Source organism: Sarcophilus harrisii, chromosome 3 (genome assembly GCF_902635505.1).
Source record: "Sarcophilus harrisii chromosome 3, mSarHar1.11, whole genome shotgun sequence".
In the NCBI taxonomy this organism is placed as follows: domain Eukaryota; kingdom Metazoa; phylum Chordata; class Mammalia; order Dasyuromorphia; family Dasyuridae; genus Sarcophilus; species Sarcophilus harrisii.
In genome coordinates this window covers 272,008,088-272,025,877 of record NC_045428.1, presented here as the reverse complement: position 1 = coordinate 272,025,877, position 17,790 = coordinate 272,008,088, and the positions used below count along the sequence as shown (strand labels likewise).

General features: G+C 35.0%; 1 protein-coding gene across 1 annotated transcript in view; it reads left to right on the top strand.

Moving 5' to 3' along the window:
- Window positions 1–17,790, top strand: part of PHEX (phosphate regulating endopeptidase homolog X-linked) — a 259,922-nt gene that overhangs the window by 118,775 nt on the left and 123,357 nt on the right. Inside the window, exon 11 of the mRNA XM_003763504.2 lies at window positions 3,561–3,689. Coding sequence (XP_003763552.1) covers window positions 3,561–3,689 — 129 coding nt within the window. The remainder of the gene's footprint in view (window positions 1–3,560; window positions 3,690–17,790) is intronic.

Genomic DNA, 17,790 nt, shown 5'->3' with positions numbered 1-17,790 from the left:
CATACACAAAGTCACTCCAGCAAGGGCCAAAGATCATTTGTACCAAAGCCTTTAATCAAAAGTGGATATCCAAATAAATCATCAAGTGCATAGTGATACTTAACACAATCCTGTTTCCCTACATGATCACCTGTAAAGAAAATATAGATATGTGCTACACATAATAGATTGAATAAAATAGAGACCGTTTTAATTTTTGCAAAGCATACCTGCTACATGTGTCTACCGACATATAAAATCTTAATCTGATTTAATAGTTATTGATTTGTTCTATTGATGTGTCAGAAGCTTGGAATGGTAATGACAATTTTAAAGAAGAGATTTAAATTGTAAGGTCTTTGAGGATAGGGACTATTTTTGTTTTGTACTTGAATCCTCAGTGCTTAGCAAAAGTAAGTGCTTAATAAATATTGATTGTTTGAGGGAGATTGGTTGTTGTCCTTTGTTGTTAAAGAGGACTACAATGACATCACTGTGTTAGAATAGAATTACAGTGTGTCCTACTGTGACTGATCAGACCAATACAAATAGTCCCTATGAACATTTGGGGTATATTTTCTAACTTTTGTGCATCTTGTATTTCTTCTTAGCTAATTCAGTTTTGCTTTGCTCATGGAGCACAGCACCTTCTCTAAAGAACACATGATATGCTGGGTGGTCCTCTGTCACTGTCTCCCATATCATAAATCAGTTCCAAAGTTCTTAAGAGATACTTTGAGAGTATCCTTATATCACTTCTTCTAGCCACCTAGTGAATGCTAAATATTATTATTATTATTATTTTGGAGGGAGAATAGAGACCAAAGAAAGGAGAATTCTTTTTAGTGGGTGATTTAAAGGATCACACATCTCTTCATAGAAAAATGATTGCTTTGTGAAGAATTTTTTTTTAATGTTTTTCTGCCAGATTTGCTGTTTTAAATAGAGTGAAACCATATTTGGAATATAAGCAGGTAGGCAACTCAGTGGATAGAATGCTGGGCATAGAATCAGAAATTCATCTTTCTAAGTTTAAATCCAGCCTCAGAAACTAACTGTGTGACCCTGAGCAAGTCACTTAATCCTGTTTGCCTCAGTTTCCTCATCTGTAAAATGAGCTGGAGAAGAGAATGGCAAACCATTCTAATATGTTTGCTAAGAAAACCCTAAATGGGATCATAGAGAGTCAATTGAAAAATAACTGAACAGCAACCAATTTGATTTTGATTGTGAGGTAACTATAAAGTATATTTCCATATTCATACAGCACAAAATAGTGGAGAGGTAAGGAGACAGGGCTTGAATTAAAATGCTACCTTTGCCATTGCCTCATTATGTAACTTTGAGCAAGTAATTTTGTCTTTCTGGATCCACATTTTCTTCTCTTTAACATAAAGGTTCTGGGCTAGATGATTTCTAACCTTCTATGATTCTTATTATACCCACTAACGAGCTTGAAGCTTCTATTGAATCAAAGTAGTTTAGAATGAGGAAGATATTCTAGAAATTGCCTGTGCAACTTACTGCTTTCCCTTATAATTATTTATGATGTAAGGAGTTTGCTGATTTTCAACAGGATTAACCCAAATTGAGAAATACAGTTTCTGTTGTATCAATTCAGAGTAGAAGACTAGAGACTGGATAATGCACATACATACATGTGTATGGCTGCCTGTCTGTCTATATTTCTGTATTTTTGGGGCAAACTTTCTTTCTGTCTGGGGAAAAAATGACAAAGTGATGATTTTTGCTGTTAAGCCATTTTCAATTGTGTCTTATTTATCTGTGACCCCATTTGAGATTTTCTTGACAAAAATATTGGTGTGGTTTGCTATTTTCTTTTCCAGTTCATTGAACAAATGAGAAAATTGAGGTAAAACAAGGTTTAGTGACTAACTACGGTCACACAACTAGTAAGTGTCTAAGGCCAGATTTGAATTCAGGACAATGAATCTTTCTGACTCCTGATTTGGCAGGGGTCCACCTATAGTGATGATAAACTTCTAGAATGGCATTCTCTAATCTTGTTTTTTGATGTGATCTAAAAGAATTGTCAGTAAGTGGTCAAATCCTACAATTGATTCTCCCTTGCTTTATAACTGTAAGCATGCCATTTAACTTCCCAGGACCTCAGTTTATTCTTTTGCAAAGTAAGGATGATACCATTTCTGTAATACTAGGCTCAGTGGTTTGTGGGGAAAGCACTTTGTAAATAAACCTTACCTTTCTATGTGTTGGAAAGCACTTTGTGAACCTAGACAATTCTTGATAACTATGATTATCATTGTTATGAATAACTCAGTGTTTACCACAGTAAGATATTCCAACTATAGTTTTCATTTTTTAGGGCACTTTCCTTTAAATTGAAATAAAATGCAATTTTCTATGACTTTTCCTCATTGGACTTATTACTGTCATATAAGACTAAGCAGAAGAAGTCCAAACCTTTTCTGTACAACAGTCTTTCAAATATTGAAAATAATTATCGTTATCTCCCTAAATAGTTTCTTCTTCAAGCTAAATATTTCTAGTTCCTTCAGTCAGGTAACATTAATTTTAGTTTCTAATCCCTTCACCACCACAGGTTCAGTGGAAATTGGAATTATAAATGATCATTTACTCCAATTCTGGATTCACTCTGTCTTGTCAATATCCTTTCTAAATTTTGATTCCTAGAAATGGACACAAGCTCAAGGCTTACCAGGGCAGAGCACAGTGAATTTGACATTTCCATTGCTCTGGGAGCTATTATACAATCTCAGGCAATATTAGTTCTTTTGGCTGCCATACTGCTACTGACACTTTGGACTTGAAGAAAGATCATATCTGAGGAGTGAAGGTGACCTAGCACTTTCAGAGGCTATGCCAGGGAAAGACTAATGTGATAAGGTCCTGACAATCTACAAATTTATTTTATTTCCATAAATTTATAAGCCTTGAGTTTATTTCTTTCTTTCTATAAATTTATAGGTGAAATTTAACTTTGGGGGTTTGACATCTTAGCTTTCTGATTGGATACAGTAAGGTAGGGTTTCTCAAGACCTTTAAAGGGGTGGGACTGTGAGTTCTGAGCTGATCCTATCAGTGTCTTTCCCTGTTTGTCTCAGGAAACATTACAACCTATCAGTGCTTCTGGCTTTCAAAGGCAACGCCATCTAGTTACCTGGTACTTCATTCAAGGACCCCAAATTTGCAAACTTTGTAAAGGAAGCAAAACATTAAAAAAAAATCAATGATATAAAATTATTGGCAGAGTGATTTAGCTGATCAGAATAACTTGGATGGCCAGCTGAAGCTGTGGTATTAGTTAAGAAAATACCAAAAAAATCCACAAAACTTAATTCTTAAAATGAGATCCCAAAACTTTTTTTTTTTTTTTTTAACTTAAAAAGAGATTTGAAGTACTTCCTGGTCCTAAGGGGCATCTTTGAAAATATCAACAAGAAAAGTCATGTAATTTGTCTATATTCTAGGAGTTTATTGTGTCTTGGAGATCCTACTTTTTTTTTTTTAAATATGGTGAATGCCATTATTCTAATCTGTAGCTTTTTCAAAGGGATGTCTATGTTTATTTTCAACAGGTAATCCAAGGGACTACAATTTTGTTACCTCAGTGGGATAAATGTGTAAACTTCATTGAAAGTGCCCTTCCTTATGTTGCTGGAAAAATGTTTGTGGATGTTCACTTCCAGGAAGATAAGAAGGAAATGGTAAGTCCAAGCTCCCTTGTGGAAATGTATTGAAACCTTTTTTTAAAACTTCTTTTGAAATATTAAATAATATTCCTTTGGTCTAAAAATGTTCTTTATATACTTTCTCCTCAGAAGTTGGTCAGATCAAAGATAAAAGATCTTTCTTAGGGAAATATATTAAAGATGGCAACCAAAGTTTAGAACAAAGACTTACTCTCAACAAGAACAATGCCTTGCCCACCTCTGAAGTGAATGAGTTAGTGACTCATCAGAAGGGTAATTTTTTCCTCAATTCCCAGAAGTGAATTTGTCCTAGAAAGTTCCTTTGATTCAATTAAAAGGGAAATAAGCACTCTCTTCTCTTACTCAGTTGAGATTACTCTCTTCTATTCAGAAGTTTTTCCATACTGTCTCTGAGAGGAGTCCCATTGATTCCTCCTGGGGAATGGTCGCAAAGATGATTTTGTTATTTGACATTCTTTAATACTAACCTCAAAACTGTATTTTAATATATTATGATCTTTCTTTGTTCAAGATTGCAATAAATGTTTACCTGTAGTCATTTTGGGGGAAAGAAGCATGTTAGAGAAGATAGGGGATTATTCCATTTTGGACACCTCTATCATTTTCTAGTCCAAGAATAACAGGCTATTACATTAAGGTTAAATTAAATTAAAAACATTTTTTGGGGGGCATACTTGTACCTAAAACTCAGAGTACAGTACTAATATGGTACCTCATTTACTAATTTGAGATTTTTGGTCAGTTTTTGCCTCCTAATTGTTATGATACTTAGATCAGATGGCAATTTTGATTTGAAGAAGAAACTTAATCCATATTAAAAATGCACAGAAAGCAAGCAACATAACTAGGATCAGGTTAAAATTAGATGGAATAAAAAGAAACATTAAATCATATTTCACTGAGACAGGCTTTGGTTACTGTGATTCCTGTGTGTGTGGAATTCAAGAATTAGCTAAGAAGTAGAAAAGATGTGACTAATTCATGCTTCATCATTTGCATTTATAAATGGTAGAGTTTCAGAGCTAAAAGAAACCTTGAAATCCTTTAGTTCAATCCTCTAGTCCAATCTCCTCTATTTAGAAATGAAGATACTGGAGACTAGAACAATAGTTGTTGGCACAGCTGAGACTAGAAGCTAAATTTTCTGATTCCCAGATGAGACTCCAGTTGAACAGAAATGTTCTAGTGTTTAGTACAGAAACATTGTAGTATTATGGAATTATAGAACTGAGAGTTTCAAGGAAACTCAGCAACCATCTAGTTCAATTCATACACAAAAGGAAGCTCTACTACATACTCTTAGGTGGTTATGCAACCATTTCTTGAAGACCTCCTAAAAAGAAAATGTCATCCACTATTTCTCAAGTCTACTTTTAGATGTCTTTAATTTTTTAGGATGCCTAAGTTGACTTCTTTTAATTACCATCTTTTGCAAATCAAAATATCACTCTTGTGATGCTATTGGTGCTCTTCAAGAATGATGAACAGTATTGCAACTGGATGCTCAAACTTGACCATTGAGTTAAAGGAAAACAGTAATAATAATGAAGTCTTTACTAAATCTGTATGAGCCACAAATACTTGATAATTTGGGAAAGATGACATACTCTAAAACGCTACAAATTATTATAAAATTGACAAAATGTAATTTTTACTATTTTCTGGCCTTCTGTTGTCTTTACCATACTTCATGATCTATATATATTTAAAACCAAAGATTTTTCTTTTAGAAATAATCAACAAGGCAAGTATTTCATCTCTACTTTAGTATGCCAAAACAGTTTTTTTTGACAAAATGCCCATTAATAAATAGAAATTAGTAATTAATATTATAAATAGAAAGTCAATATTATAAAATTAATAAAATAAAATTATTGAATAGAAAATAGAAATTAAATAGTATTTAATAAATATAGTACTATTTACTTATAGTATTTTCATATTTAATAAATATTGCATCAGTTGCATCAATCTGTTTGATCCTTCATGACCCTCTTTGGACTGGAGTGATTTGCCATTTCCTTCTCCAGTTCGTTTTACAGATAAGGAAACTGAGGCAAGTGAGGTTAAGTGACTTGCCAAAGGTCACATAGCTACTAAGTATCTGAAATCAGAAGTGAAATTCAGGAAACCCAATCTTCCTGACTCCAGGCCTTGCCCTATATCAACTTGCTATCTAGCTTCTTCAAAACAACAAATTTTAGGAAATAGTAAATAAGAGAATGCATTGGTGTAAAATGCTTATAGTGCTAGCATCATGAATTCTGGACAGGATCATGGAATAAACTAAGGAACATTAAGAATATTTTAAAAAACTTTAGCTAGAGCATCATTGAAATCCATAAGTACTAGTTCAGTATCCATTTTGACCATTAACTATGTGACCTTTAAATTATTTAACTCCACATGGTTCACAATACTCTTTAGAATTTAAATAGTTTCAAGGCATAGATAGGTTGGAGTCTACCCTACCAAAAGGATTCTCTGCACTAGGAGTCTCCTTTGAAGACAAAAATCACATTTCCTTTTTGTGTTGATGGATATTTAGCAGCAAATATTAAATATCAAAGGTATGAATTATTAAAAATAATTCCTTCTGTTTCTCTGCCACATATCAAGATTAGGCATAGTCAGGTGACAGACAGGTGTAATGTGTGATAGTGCTGGGCTTGGAATCTGAAGAACCGAATTCAAATTCCACCTCAAATACTCAGATACTCAAATTTCACTGTGGCCCTGGGGAGATCACATAATCTCTCTAAGATTCTATTTCCTCTGGAAACAGATGTTTTCCATCTGGAAAATGGGGATAATATTAGCACTTCTCTGGTTCTTATAAGAGTAAATGAGACACCATGGATTCTTATATAAATGTTATATATAAAGGCTAACTATAATTATTATACAACCTAAAATAAAACTTATTCCTGTAATATCTTCACACTCTTTTTTGTCATTTTGGAAGTAGCATAGAAGCTGCACAAATATTCATCTATTCTACATCAGTGCTTCTTAATCTTTTTTTTCCATTCATAACTCCTTTTTACCTGAGAAATGGCCCTGGGTATACAATATGTATACAAATTAAACATTTACTGTTAATAAATTATGGAGAAATTTATTTTAAAACAATTCTTTGGCACATATAGTTTTACCATTTATTACAAATGAAAGCAAAGTTGCATATTAATGAGTTGGATATCCTTGTTTATTTTTACATAAAGAATGAAATCTTGGGAAAAATTTGATATTTTTTGTTGCCAAATCTTTCACAACCTCTACATTCAGTTATGCAACCCCACTGAGGTTGGGACCCATAGTTTAAGAAGCTTTGTTTTTACATGATTGGTGGCTAGGTGACACAGTAAATAGAGTACTGATTCTGGGGTTGGAAAGCTCTGAATTCAAATTCAGCCTCAGAGACTTACTAGGTATGTAATCTATGGCAAATCACTTAATCCTGCTTGCTTCAATTTCCTCACCTGTAAAATGAACTGGAGAAGTAAATGGCAAACCACTGCAGTATCTTTATCAAGAAAATCCCAAATCAGCTAACGAAGAATCAGGAAAAAAATATAGACCAAGAATAATATGATTTTCACCTTCTAATATGCCAAGGCAATAGCCTTTTAAGCTTTCTGGTTTATTACAGTCCCTACTCAGGAATTGCTAAGAGGTCCTGTTAATATTCTTTAAGAAGTAGCAATTAAATAAGGAACCATTAACTTGGACCACACTGATTCAAAATTCATGGTGTTTTGACTGGGGCTGGATGATGTATGCCTTTGTTTTCCCCCTGAGGAAAGGCCAAGCTAAGCCAGTTAATAGTATAAGACTACAAGGCAGAGTAATTTTCCCCCTCTTATTATGTAGTTTAGACTTTCACTTCTACAATTTTACATATTTGCAAACAATTGATTAAAAACGAATGAAAACTGTCTTATTTATTTTTTAGAGTAGGCCAGGTAAACCCTAGCCCTTTATTCAATCAGTGGTTTTTGTTCAACTAATTCAATTTATCATATTGCTAGAAAGTTAGGAAGCTGTTAAAAATTCCTATAATTCAGGCTGTCTACAAATTATTCCTGAATTAATCATGGTAAGTAAGGAAAACAAAACAAAACAAAACAAAACAAAAAACCAAACAACATAACAACAAAGTAAGATATTATTCTAATTAGAATTTTATAGTCTTGTGACAGAGCTTATGGGTAAATCCTTTTCCTTTCTTGATCTGGAAGCCTCTTTTGGTAGTGGTATTCAGTTATGTTTGATTCTTCATGACTCCATTTGGGGTTCTTTTGGCAAAGATACTGGAGGGATTTGCCATCTCTTTCTCTGGTTTATTTTACAGATGAAAAAACGCAAGCAAACAGGATTAAGTGACTTGCTCAGGGTCATACAACTAGTATCTGAAGTCAGAAAACTGAATTTTCCTGAATTCAGGCCAGACACTCTTCCAACCAAGTCTTTTAGTTGTAGTAAAGTCTTAAAGAAGTTTGTGATTATAGATTTAGAATTAGAAAGTCCATTAGAGACCATGAAATCCAAACCTTTTATTTTATAGAGGAGGAAAGGAAGGGTGAGAGATGGGGAAACTATATGGCATCATAGTACCTAGAGTGCTGAGCCTGGATTCAGAAGGACCTGAATTCAGATGTGTTTTCAGACACTTACTAATTTCCTCATCTGTAAAATTTCTTTGCCAAGAAAACCACAAAATGGATTATGAAAAGTTGAAAACAACTGGAAAACCTCTGAGAGTGTTAAAGTGATTTGCTTGGAGTCATAGTGCAAGTAAGTATCTGATGTAGGATTTGAACTCAGGAATTCCTAACTCCAAATCAGGCAATTTCATTGTGCCACTTAGCTTCTCTTTTTTTCCTCTCACTTTTCAGATTCCTTTTTTCAAATGTTATAACATATGCAAAGCACTATATAAATAGCAGGATAGTACACACTGATCCTAGAGTCAGAAGGACCTGAATTCAAATTTAACCTCAGATACTTACTAGCTTTGTGAACCCAATCAAGTCACTTAATTCTAATTAACTCTAACTCCCCCCCCCACAAGCCACACTATGTAAATAAATTCTTGCTATTGTTATTACAATTTATATTAGGCTGACACAATATATGAATTTTTAAAGTAATCTTTGCATAACATTGTTCACTGGAGGACTTTGGGAGTACCAATGAGCCCTCTGCCCTCACAATCTGCTGTTGTCATTGGCCAAGAACAAAAAAGTGGAAGAAGCTTGCTTTTAGTTAATAGAAGCAAGAGCATAGTTTCCTCTTGATATTGCTGCTGTTTAGCATCACTTTAGCTTCTAACTGCAGTAGGGAATATTTAACCTCCCTCTTCCCAGAAAATCAGCTTCAGCTGCTTATTAGGGTTTTCCAGCCTACTCTGCCCAGATGACAGGATCATACATTTGGAGCTGGAAAGCATCAAAGAGGTCATTTAGACCAAACCTTCATTTTTCATGTCACAGGGTTGTGCAAAGAATTTGTGGAGATTCCTTCCTTATTTCTGGCCACCATATATGTCTGGTAACTTAGTGCTGTAGGGGCTCAGAGTTTTGTGTTTATGAAGCAATACCCTCTTGGCTACACTCATCTAGAAGAATCAATGGACCTTGAGAAGGAAATAACTCTTCATTTCTTCCTATTTATGGCTACCCTTCTGATAGCATAATATAACCTCCAGACTTGCAGTGAGAGGTAAAGGAGGGCTGGCTGTTTTCCACACAGCCAGCATCAAGACCACTCCCATCAGTTTATTTTTGTTTTTATCCAATTAGTTGTGTCTGCCTCTTTGGGACTCCATTTGGGATTTTCTTGGCAAAAATATTGGAGCGATTTATTGTTTCTTTCCTCAGCTCATCCTACAGATGAGGAAATGGAGGCAAACAGGATTAAGTGGCTTTCCCAGGGTCACCCAGATTTGAATTCAAGTCTTCTTGGCTCTTAGCTCAATTCTCTATATACTGTACACATAAGTGCCCCATATTGCAGCTAGGGGAATTCAACTAGTGGATTTTTAGCCCCTGATTGATTTTTCTATTTGGGATTGCCCTTTTTAAGTAAGTGAATGATTATCAGGTTAGGAGATAAGCTTTTGATTCTGATAGGTCCAATGGACCTCGGGTCCTTTGGTTAGAACTTACAGATAACCAAAAGAGAAGAGTCAGAAGAATAACTTGAGTTGTCTAGGAGCAGCTGACAATTGACAAAGGGACAAGGCTAACCCTTTGGCTTGCCAGGGAGTACCTAATCTAAGGAGTACAGTGCAGAGCTCAGGTGAAAAGTAAAATGTTTAATGAGTAATTCCATAAACTGTTTCATATTTAAATGGTCTTCTTATCCGGACGGAACAAATTTAGTAATATACTTTATATCCCTGAAACATATAAACATTTTATAAATGTTTATAAACTAAATGATTGATTTAGTTTAAGTCTTACTGTCAATTCATATTTGTGAGTGTCTATTGTGTGTGTAAACATTACTTTGTTAGTGGAAATAAATACCTGTCCCATATCTGATTCATATTGTGTACTTAGTACTCACTAACTTACTCATCCCTTTTAGGGAGATTCAAGATGTGAACATTTACTGCTGATTCAGTAGCTCCCAAGATTTGCTCATGATTTCCTGGAGCCTGGTCTCCACTGACACAACCTGTGTTCAACTATGCTCCAGTCTCACCCAAGTGTGACAAATCTTTCATGTTGACCTTCTAAAGTTGTCTTTGACTGGAAAATTATTTCACCCTATCTTTTTGGGGATTCTGTCACTTCAGGAATTGCTTTATAATATTATTTAAAGGTGTTTGGCTAAATAAGACAAAATTGCTAAAGGGAGAGCCATGATGGTGGATAAAAGATAGCAACTGGCCTTTAGCAATTTTGTGTCTTAAAAAATACACATACAGACTCATGCTCCTTTCAAAGAAATCTCAATTTAGGGGTAAATTTTCTGCTTGGGAGGGACCTACACTTAGATCAATACAATAAATTTCATATATTGTGCTCATTAGTGGCAGGAAAATAAATTGATGTATTTTAGAAGGATTTTCAAAGAAGTTGAAATTAAAAACCTTTGGGAAAAGGTTTTTAGCTTTAACCAAAAATTTAATTAATCACAATATTCATTCTTCAAACATTTAGTCAATTGTGGTTTCACTATACTAAATGATTCCTCAACTTTTTCCACTTAGTATTGTAACTTCTTCCCCTCCCTCCCCCCCCCCCACTTGCCTTCCATCATGGGATCCTTTTAAAAATACCTATAATTTCATTTGGTAGCATTTTCATAACAGTATTTTAGATAACTTTAAGATTTCTAAACGCTTTATCTTATTTTTTTTCACACAGCTTTGGAAGGCAGGTGCTAGTATTGCTCCTATTTTACAAAGGAGAAAACTGAGGCAGGAAGTAATTAAGTGGCTTAGTCAGGATCACACATCTAGTAAATTGAACTCAGTTTATCCTGTCTCTAGGTCTCATATTTTACTTTCTGGCTATCACTGCCTTCAGTTTTTTGTATACTTGCTAAAATTCAGAGATCAAAACTAAGCTTTAAAAAATTTTTTTTGTATGATAAATATAGCATTAGAGCATTTTAGAGTGAGAGAGACTCTTAAGATAACTTAGTTTCCCAATTCCTTAAACTGTGGTTTGCCACCCCATGTTGGCTGTCAAAATTGAATATGGGGGTCATGAAATAATGATTTATTATCAGTAAATGTTTGATTTGTATATCTAATTTATATATTTATGGGTTAATGTAAAATTGATGATAACTCTTAGTTTTGGATATATATTAGATGATAACTCTTAGTCTGAGCCACTGAGAACTGGGATTTGTAATGTAAATTTGGGATAATGTAAAAATTTCTTGGACAAAAAGGGATTGAGAGTAGGAAAAAGTTTAAGAAGCCCTGGTCTACTCTACTCATTTTATATATGAAGAAACTAAAATCCTGAACAGTGAAGTGATTTGGGCCAAAGAACATAACTAGTTAGTGGTAGCCCTGATTTCCTGACTTCCAATCTGTCTGTCTTCCCCTTAGCAACATTATTGCCCCATCTTTATTCAATGCTCTTTTATTATACATTTCCTGTGGTTTCCAGCAGGATAATAAAATTAAACAGAAAAAATGTATGATAACTTTTGAGTTAAGCTAAATTTGAATGAGATTGCAAATCGTTTATCTTACTGTGCTAATACCTGATTCATTCTGTTTTTTCTTCTCTTATGAAAAAAGATGTGGCTTTGAATCTCCTGTCCTGCTGCAGATGACCTGCAATCTCTTTTTTGCCTTTTCCTTATGGCTCAGCATGAGCAGTACGTCTCCTGCCAAAGCAGATTTCTCCTTGTACCCCATGCTGCAACAGCTGTTGCAGAAAAACTAAGTGCTCACCTGGGTCCAATTGCAGTGGTGGAGTTTGAACTTGCAACCTCCAAGTACAAGGAGTTCACCTCATTAGAGCTGGAAGATAATTGAGTTGCTCTTCTGCCATCAATATCTTTTAAGTTGTCTTATTCCCTGAGACGCAGTTTCCCTTAGTTGTTGTCTATCTCAGAGGTGGCTATAAAGCAATGAGATGGATTTCACAAACCACAAGTGAAAACCAGTTTTTATTACTTTATAGCCTAGGCTATAAAGCCTATCCTTCATCTTTTGAAGATTCAATTCAATTCAGCAACCAGTTATTAAGAACTTGAAATGGATGAGGCTGAGAGGCAGTCTAATTTATTGAACTGAACTGGTCAGAATGACTTGGATTCAAGGCTGGTACCTGATACACTGTGGCTGTGAAATCATAGGCAAGTTGCTTAAGTTCTCAGTGGCTCAGGCAACTCTCCAAGACTAAGAGTTATCATCAAATGCATTCTGCTTGGGTAGAGGATGCTTCCATACTGAGATCCATATTGATGAAATGACAGGCTCAGACCTTTTTTCTTTTCTTCCCCAAATAAGGCATTGTGCTCACGTTTGATAAAAAAAAAGATAAAAATGACACTGACTTTGCCCAAGGAGCTTCTATTCTGGTGGAGAGGAAAGATATTTCAGATATATAAGTAGGCATTTTGAAAAGTAAGGTGAAGGAGAGATGGAAGTTGATAAATAAGAGATTATTTTTAAAATGAGGGAAAGATGATGCTTCCAGCTGAGATTAATATTTGCATTATGGAGATGATGGAAAGACATGAACAGACCTTCTCTGTGTGTGAGACATTCAACAGAAAAAAGCTGCACTCATCCTATATAATTGATTCTGAAAAGATCTTGATGTTCAATGACAGTCTCAGCTACAAATCTCTCCCCCTTCAAGCACTGAATATCAGCTAAGCCTATCTGAGCTGCATTGGTTTGCTGGGAGGTCTAGCCTGTAGATATTTGTGAAACTTGTAAAACAGAAACTTTTCCGTTTCTGTGCCTGTGAGAACATTTAGCTCCTTGAGCAATATCATGAGCATCTCTCATGAGCCATATTGTTTTTGTTCAGTCATGTCCAGCTTTTCCTGAACAAATAACTCCAGTGCTGCCCATAGGGTTTCCTTGACAAAGATATTGGAGTGATTTTCCATTTCCTTCTTCAGTGAATTAAGGCAAACTGAGGTTGAGTAAGTCACTTGCCCAGGGTCACAAAGCTAGTAAATATCTGAGGCTGGATTTGAATTCAACTATTCCTGATTCTAGACCTAGTACTCTCTACACTGAGTTACCAGCTTCTTCCCAAACCCCTTCTGAATAGCTCTGATTATTAACATGGTTTTCCTTATTTCAAGTTTAATTCCTCCCTGTTGCAATTTTTGTCCATTGTTTCTAGTTCTGCCCTCTGGGGGAAATTTGTTATTGTTTTTCAATGAAGTCTGACTCTTTGTGACTCTATTTGGTGTTTTTCTTGGCAAAGTTACCGAACTAGTTTGCCATTTTCTTCTCCAGCTCATTTTGCTGATGAGGAAACTGAGATAAACAGGGTTAAATGACTTGCCCAGGAGTCACAGACCAAGTAAGTGTCTGAGATTGGATTTGAACTTGTTTTCTGACTCCAGTCTCAGTGCTCTATTTACTGAGTGACTTAGCTGCCGTCAGCTGCCATTCTTACTATTAAATAACAGGACAGGGTCCCTCATAACTGGGTGCTAGACTATATCCAGTCTATCAGCATTCAGTGATATGCACCTCAACAGAATGTTATTGGTGAAAGGACAACTGCAGAACACCTAGGTGGCTCCTTCTGATAAGTTAGAAAACTAACCTGCAAGCTTTGGTAGGGGAGAAGGAAGGGGAGTGGGGAGGCAAGCAACACTTGAAGAAGTTTAGTAGTTCAGTCCACTATCCATTCCAATTCTTTATTGTTCTTGGTCCTGTCTTATAGTCGATTCAGTAACTGTTAGGGATCTAGGTGATGCAATGGATGGAGTGCAGAGCATGAAGTTAGGAGCACTTATCTTCTTGAATTCAAATCTGGTCTTAGATTACTAGCTGTGTGATCCTGGGCAAGTCACTTAACCCTGATTCCCTCGGTTTCCTCATCTATAAAATGAAATGGCAAACCACTCCAGTATCTTTGCTAAGAAAACCCATAATGGGATCATAAAAGGTCAGATATAATGGAAAGCAAAGAACAGCAATAGCAAACATTTGTTAAATAAAATACCTACCACATGCCTGCAATGTTCTAAGTCAAAAATAAGTCTCTTTGCTCAGGGATTTTACATTCTAAAAGGAGATACAGTGGAAAACAACATATTCACAGAAAAAATTATTGAAAAAAATATAAAATATAGACAATTTTCTCCTTTTAGAGAGAAAGGAGATATAATCTCTGTCATATCCATATTTTACAATTATTGATAGGTCAAGTCCTGTTACAAACGGTAGCATTAAAACAAAATCTACATAAAACTTTTATTAGTTTGCTCATTTTAAGCAGTGTTTGTAGCATAATGAAATTCATTTGTCACACATTCATTCAACGCCACTATTTACAAGGTACTTGTAAATAGTTCACAGTTCCTTAGAGATGAATAAGAAATAGGCCTTTACTTAATCTTACCTGCTAACCCTCAGCACCTGATTTCTCTGCTTCTCTTTCCCAGCAGCTGAGCATTCTGGTGTAAATTCACAAAATCCAAATGATTTCACTCACTACAAATTGATAGCACATTACATCATTGAGGCCTTAACTGCTTCTCTCCTATGGACTCATTCTCGACAGTAACTCATTTAAACTATTTCCTCTCTTTTCAAGCCCTTGGAACACCTCTGATCCCTACATTTATTAGCAGAAGATTTAGGTGTCACTGAGAAGACTGATGTAATCAAGGAGAGACCTCACTCACCTTTGTGACTGATCCTTAAAACCTCTCAGATTCAGCACTCTTTCTTCCTTCCTTCTAGTAAGAGAGAAAGCAATGTTATGACTTTCTAAGACCAAATCTTCCTACAGAACTGTTCCATGCCTTTCTGCCTTCTTTAGGATCAACTCCCAGCAATAATTTCTCTCTCTCATGTATCTTAGATTTCACCTTTATTATTGGCTACTTCCCATTTACTTATAGACATATTCAAGTCACTCCAGTTTAAAAAAACAGCACATTTTGCTTGACCGTGAAGGTTTATCTGGCTACTTTTTCACCTGTCTCTCTTTTTACATTTGTGGTCACTTTTTGAAAAAGGTGTTTTTACCTCATGCCTCTTTCTCCTTACTATTCAGTTCTCTTTTGAACCCCTTGGAATATGGCTTCCATATTTGTTGCTTTTCTGAAACTATTTAGTCGAAGGTCACTAGTGATCTCCAAATTCCCAAATACAATTGCTTTCTCTGCCTCAGTTCTGATTCTTCTTAACATTTATGCAGTATTTGATCGTGTTCATCAAACCCTTTATGGATATGGATCCCAGTCATTCCCTTTGGCTTAAAGAACTTCACATCTTTTTTTTTTAACCTTTAAACAATATTTTAATTTTGTACAATTAATTGTCCTGTGAGCTTAAACACGAATTCTCCTCCTCCCCCTCTTCTTTCTTTCTTCCTTTTTGAGGCAACTGGAATTAGGTGACTTGCCCAGGATCACACAGGTAGTAAGTGTTAGAGGCTGATTTTGAATTCTGATCCATCTGACTCCAGGGCTCTCCAAACCTCTTTGTATTCATCCTGCTGGTCATTTCTTACAGAAAAATAATATTCCATAACATTCAAATACCACAATTTATTCAGCCATTCTCCAATTGATGGGCATCCATTCAATTTTCATTCTTTAGCCACTACAAAAAGACCTGTCACAAACATTTTTGCACATACGGGTCCCTTTCCCTTCTTTAAGATCTCTTTGGGATATAAGCCCAGTAGTAACACTGCTGGATCAAAGGGTATGCACAGTTTGATAATTTTTTGAGTATCATTCCAAATTGCTCTTTAGAATGGTTGGATCCATTCACAACTCCACTAACAATGTATAAGTGTCCCAGTTTTCCCACATCCCCTCCAACATTTATCATTATCTTTTCCTGTCCATCGTAGCCAATCTGAGAGGTGTATAGTGGTATCTCAGAGTTGTCTTAATTTGCATTTCTCTGATCAATATTAATTTGGAGCACCTTTTTATATGACTAGAAAGTTTCAATTTCTTCATCTGAAAATTGTTCATATCCTTTGACCATTTATCGATTGGAGAAAGGCTTGCACATCTTTTTTTTTTATTATTGTCTTGTGGCTTCTTTCTTTCTTCTTTCTTTTCTTCCTCCCTTTCTCTATTTTCTCTCTCCTTTATGCCTCTCGCTGACTCTCTCTTCTCCTCTTCTGGTTCCTTATTCTGTTCTTACAAGCTTACTGTGGTTGTTTCCCATAAATCTATCTTTAAATCTATTTTCTTCTGTCTCTCTATTCTCTTATCTTTAATTATTATATCTATGTAGATAAATACTAGATTTTTCTCAATCTCTGTTCTTATTTCTGATCTCCAGACCTGTATCTCCAAATGCCTATAGGCTATGTGGCACAATGAATATGTGTTGGACTGGATTCAAAAAAACCTAAGTTCAAATCCAGCTTTAGATCCTTATTAGCTATATGACCCCAGAAAAACCTTAACCTTTGTTTGCCTCGGTTTCCTGATCTATAAAATGGGGATGATAATAGCATATACCTTCCAGAGCTGTTCTGAGAATTAAATGAGATCATATTTATAAAGTTCTTGGCATATAGGAAATACTATATAAATATTAGCTGCTAATACTATTGCTATTGTTGTTACTATTATTATATCTGAATATCCTAATGATAGTTTAGACTCATTCTTTTAAAGTATTGTAAAAATTTTAGCCATTTCAAGAAGCAGAATAACTGTAAGTGAGCTCCTATGTAGGCAGTCTCTAAAACATGAGTTCTAAATTAATTTTCATCCAACCAAATGAAGATATCTCAGTAAAAGTAAGAGTTAAAATGGAAGGAGGACCAAAGAAAAAAAGGAATATCTGCCCCCCAATAACAAACCTTTTATTCATTACCAAAGATCTTAAAATTATCACTCCTGAATTCTAATATTATAGTACTGGATTTTTTTTTAGAGGAGGTAGAAATGTCCCTAAAAAAAACCCCAAAAACCAAAAAAGAAAGAAAAAAAGCACACAAATTGGACCAAATGTACATAAAAGAATTCTTTAGTATAATAATTAAGGATGATTAATTAATTAAGAGACTGATAAAATAAGGCTGATTAAGAGGAGATAAGAATGCCTGGAAGAAATAAAATAGCATCTGCAAAGGCATGAACATAAACATCCAAGGAGATCTCTTGATTGTCCATACATAGCAAATGGTGATAGGACTAACATTTGCCTTGTAGGGTAATCATATTATCAGGCTCAAACTGTCTCAGGGAACATGAATTTACACATGATCTCATTGAAAGCTTATAAAAAAGAACTTTATGTTATAATAAAATTACTAGTATTACAAAAAAAAAAACCCAAAATATTGCTGGATCTAGGAAGGAGTGATGGTGCTGGGTGGAACTATGGTGCTCACCCACTTCCTCTTCACTAAGGAATCCCTCTTAGCTTTAGGTCTATGCA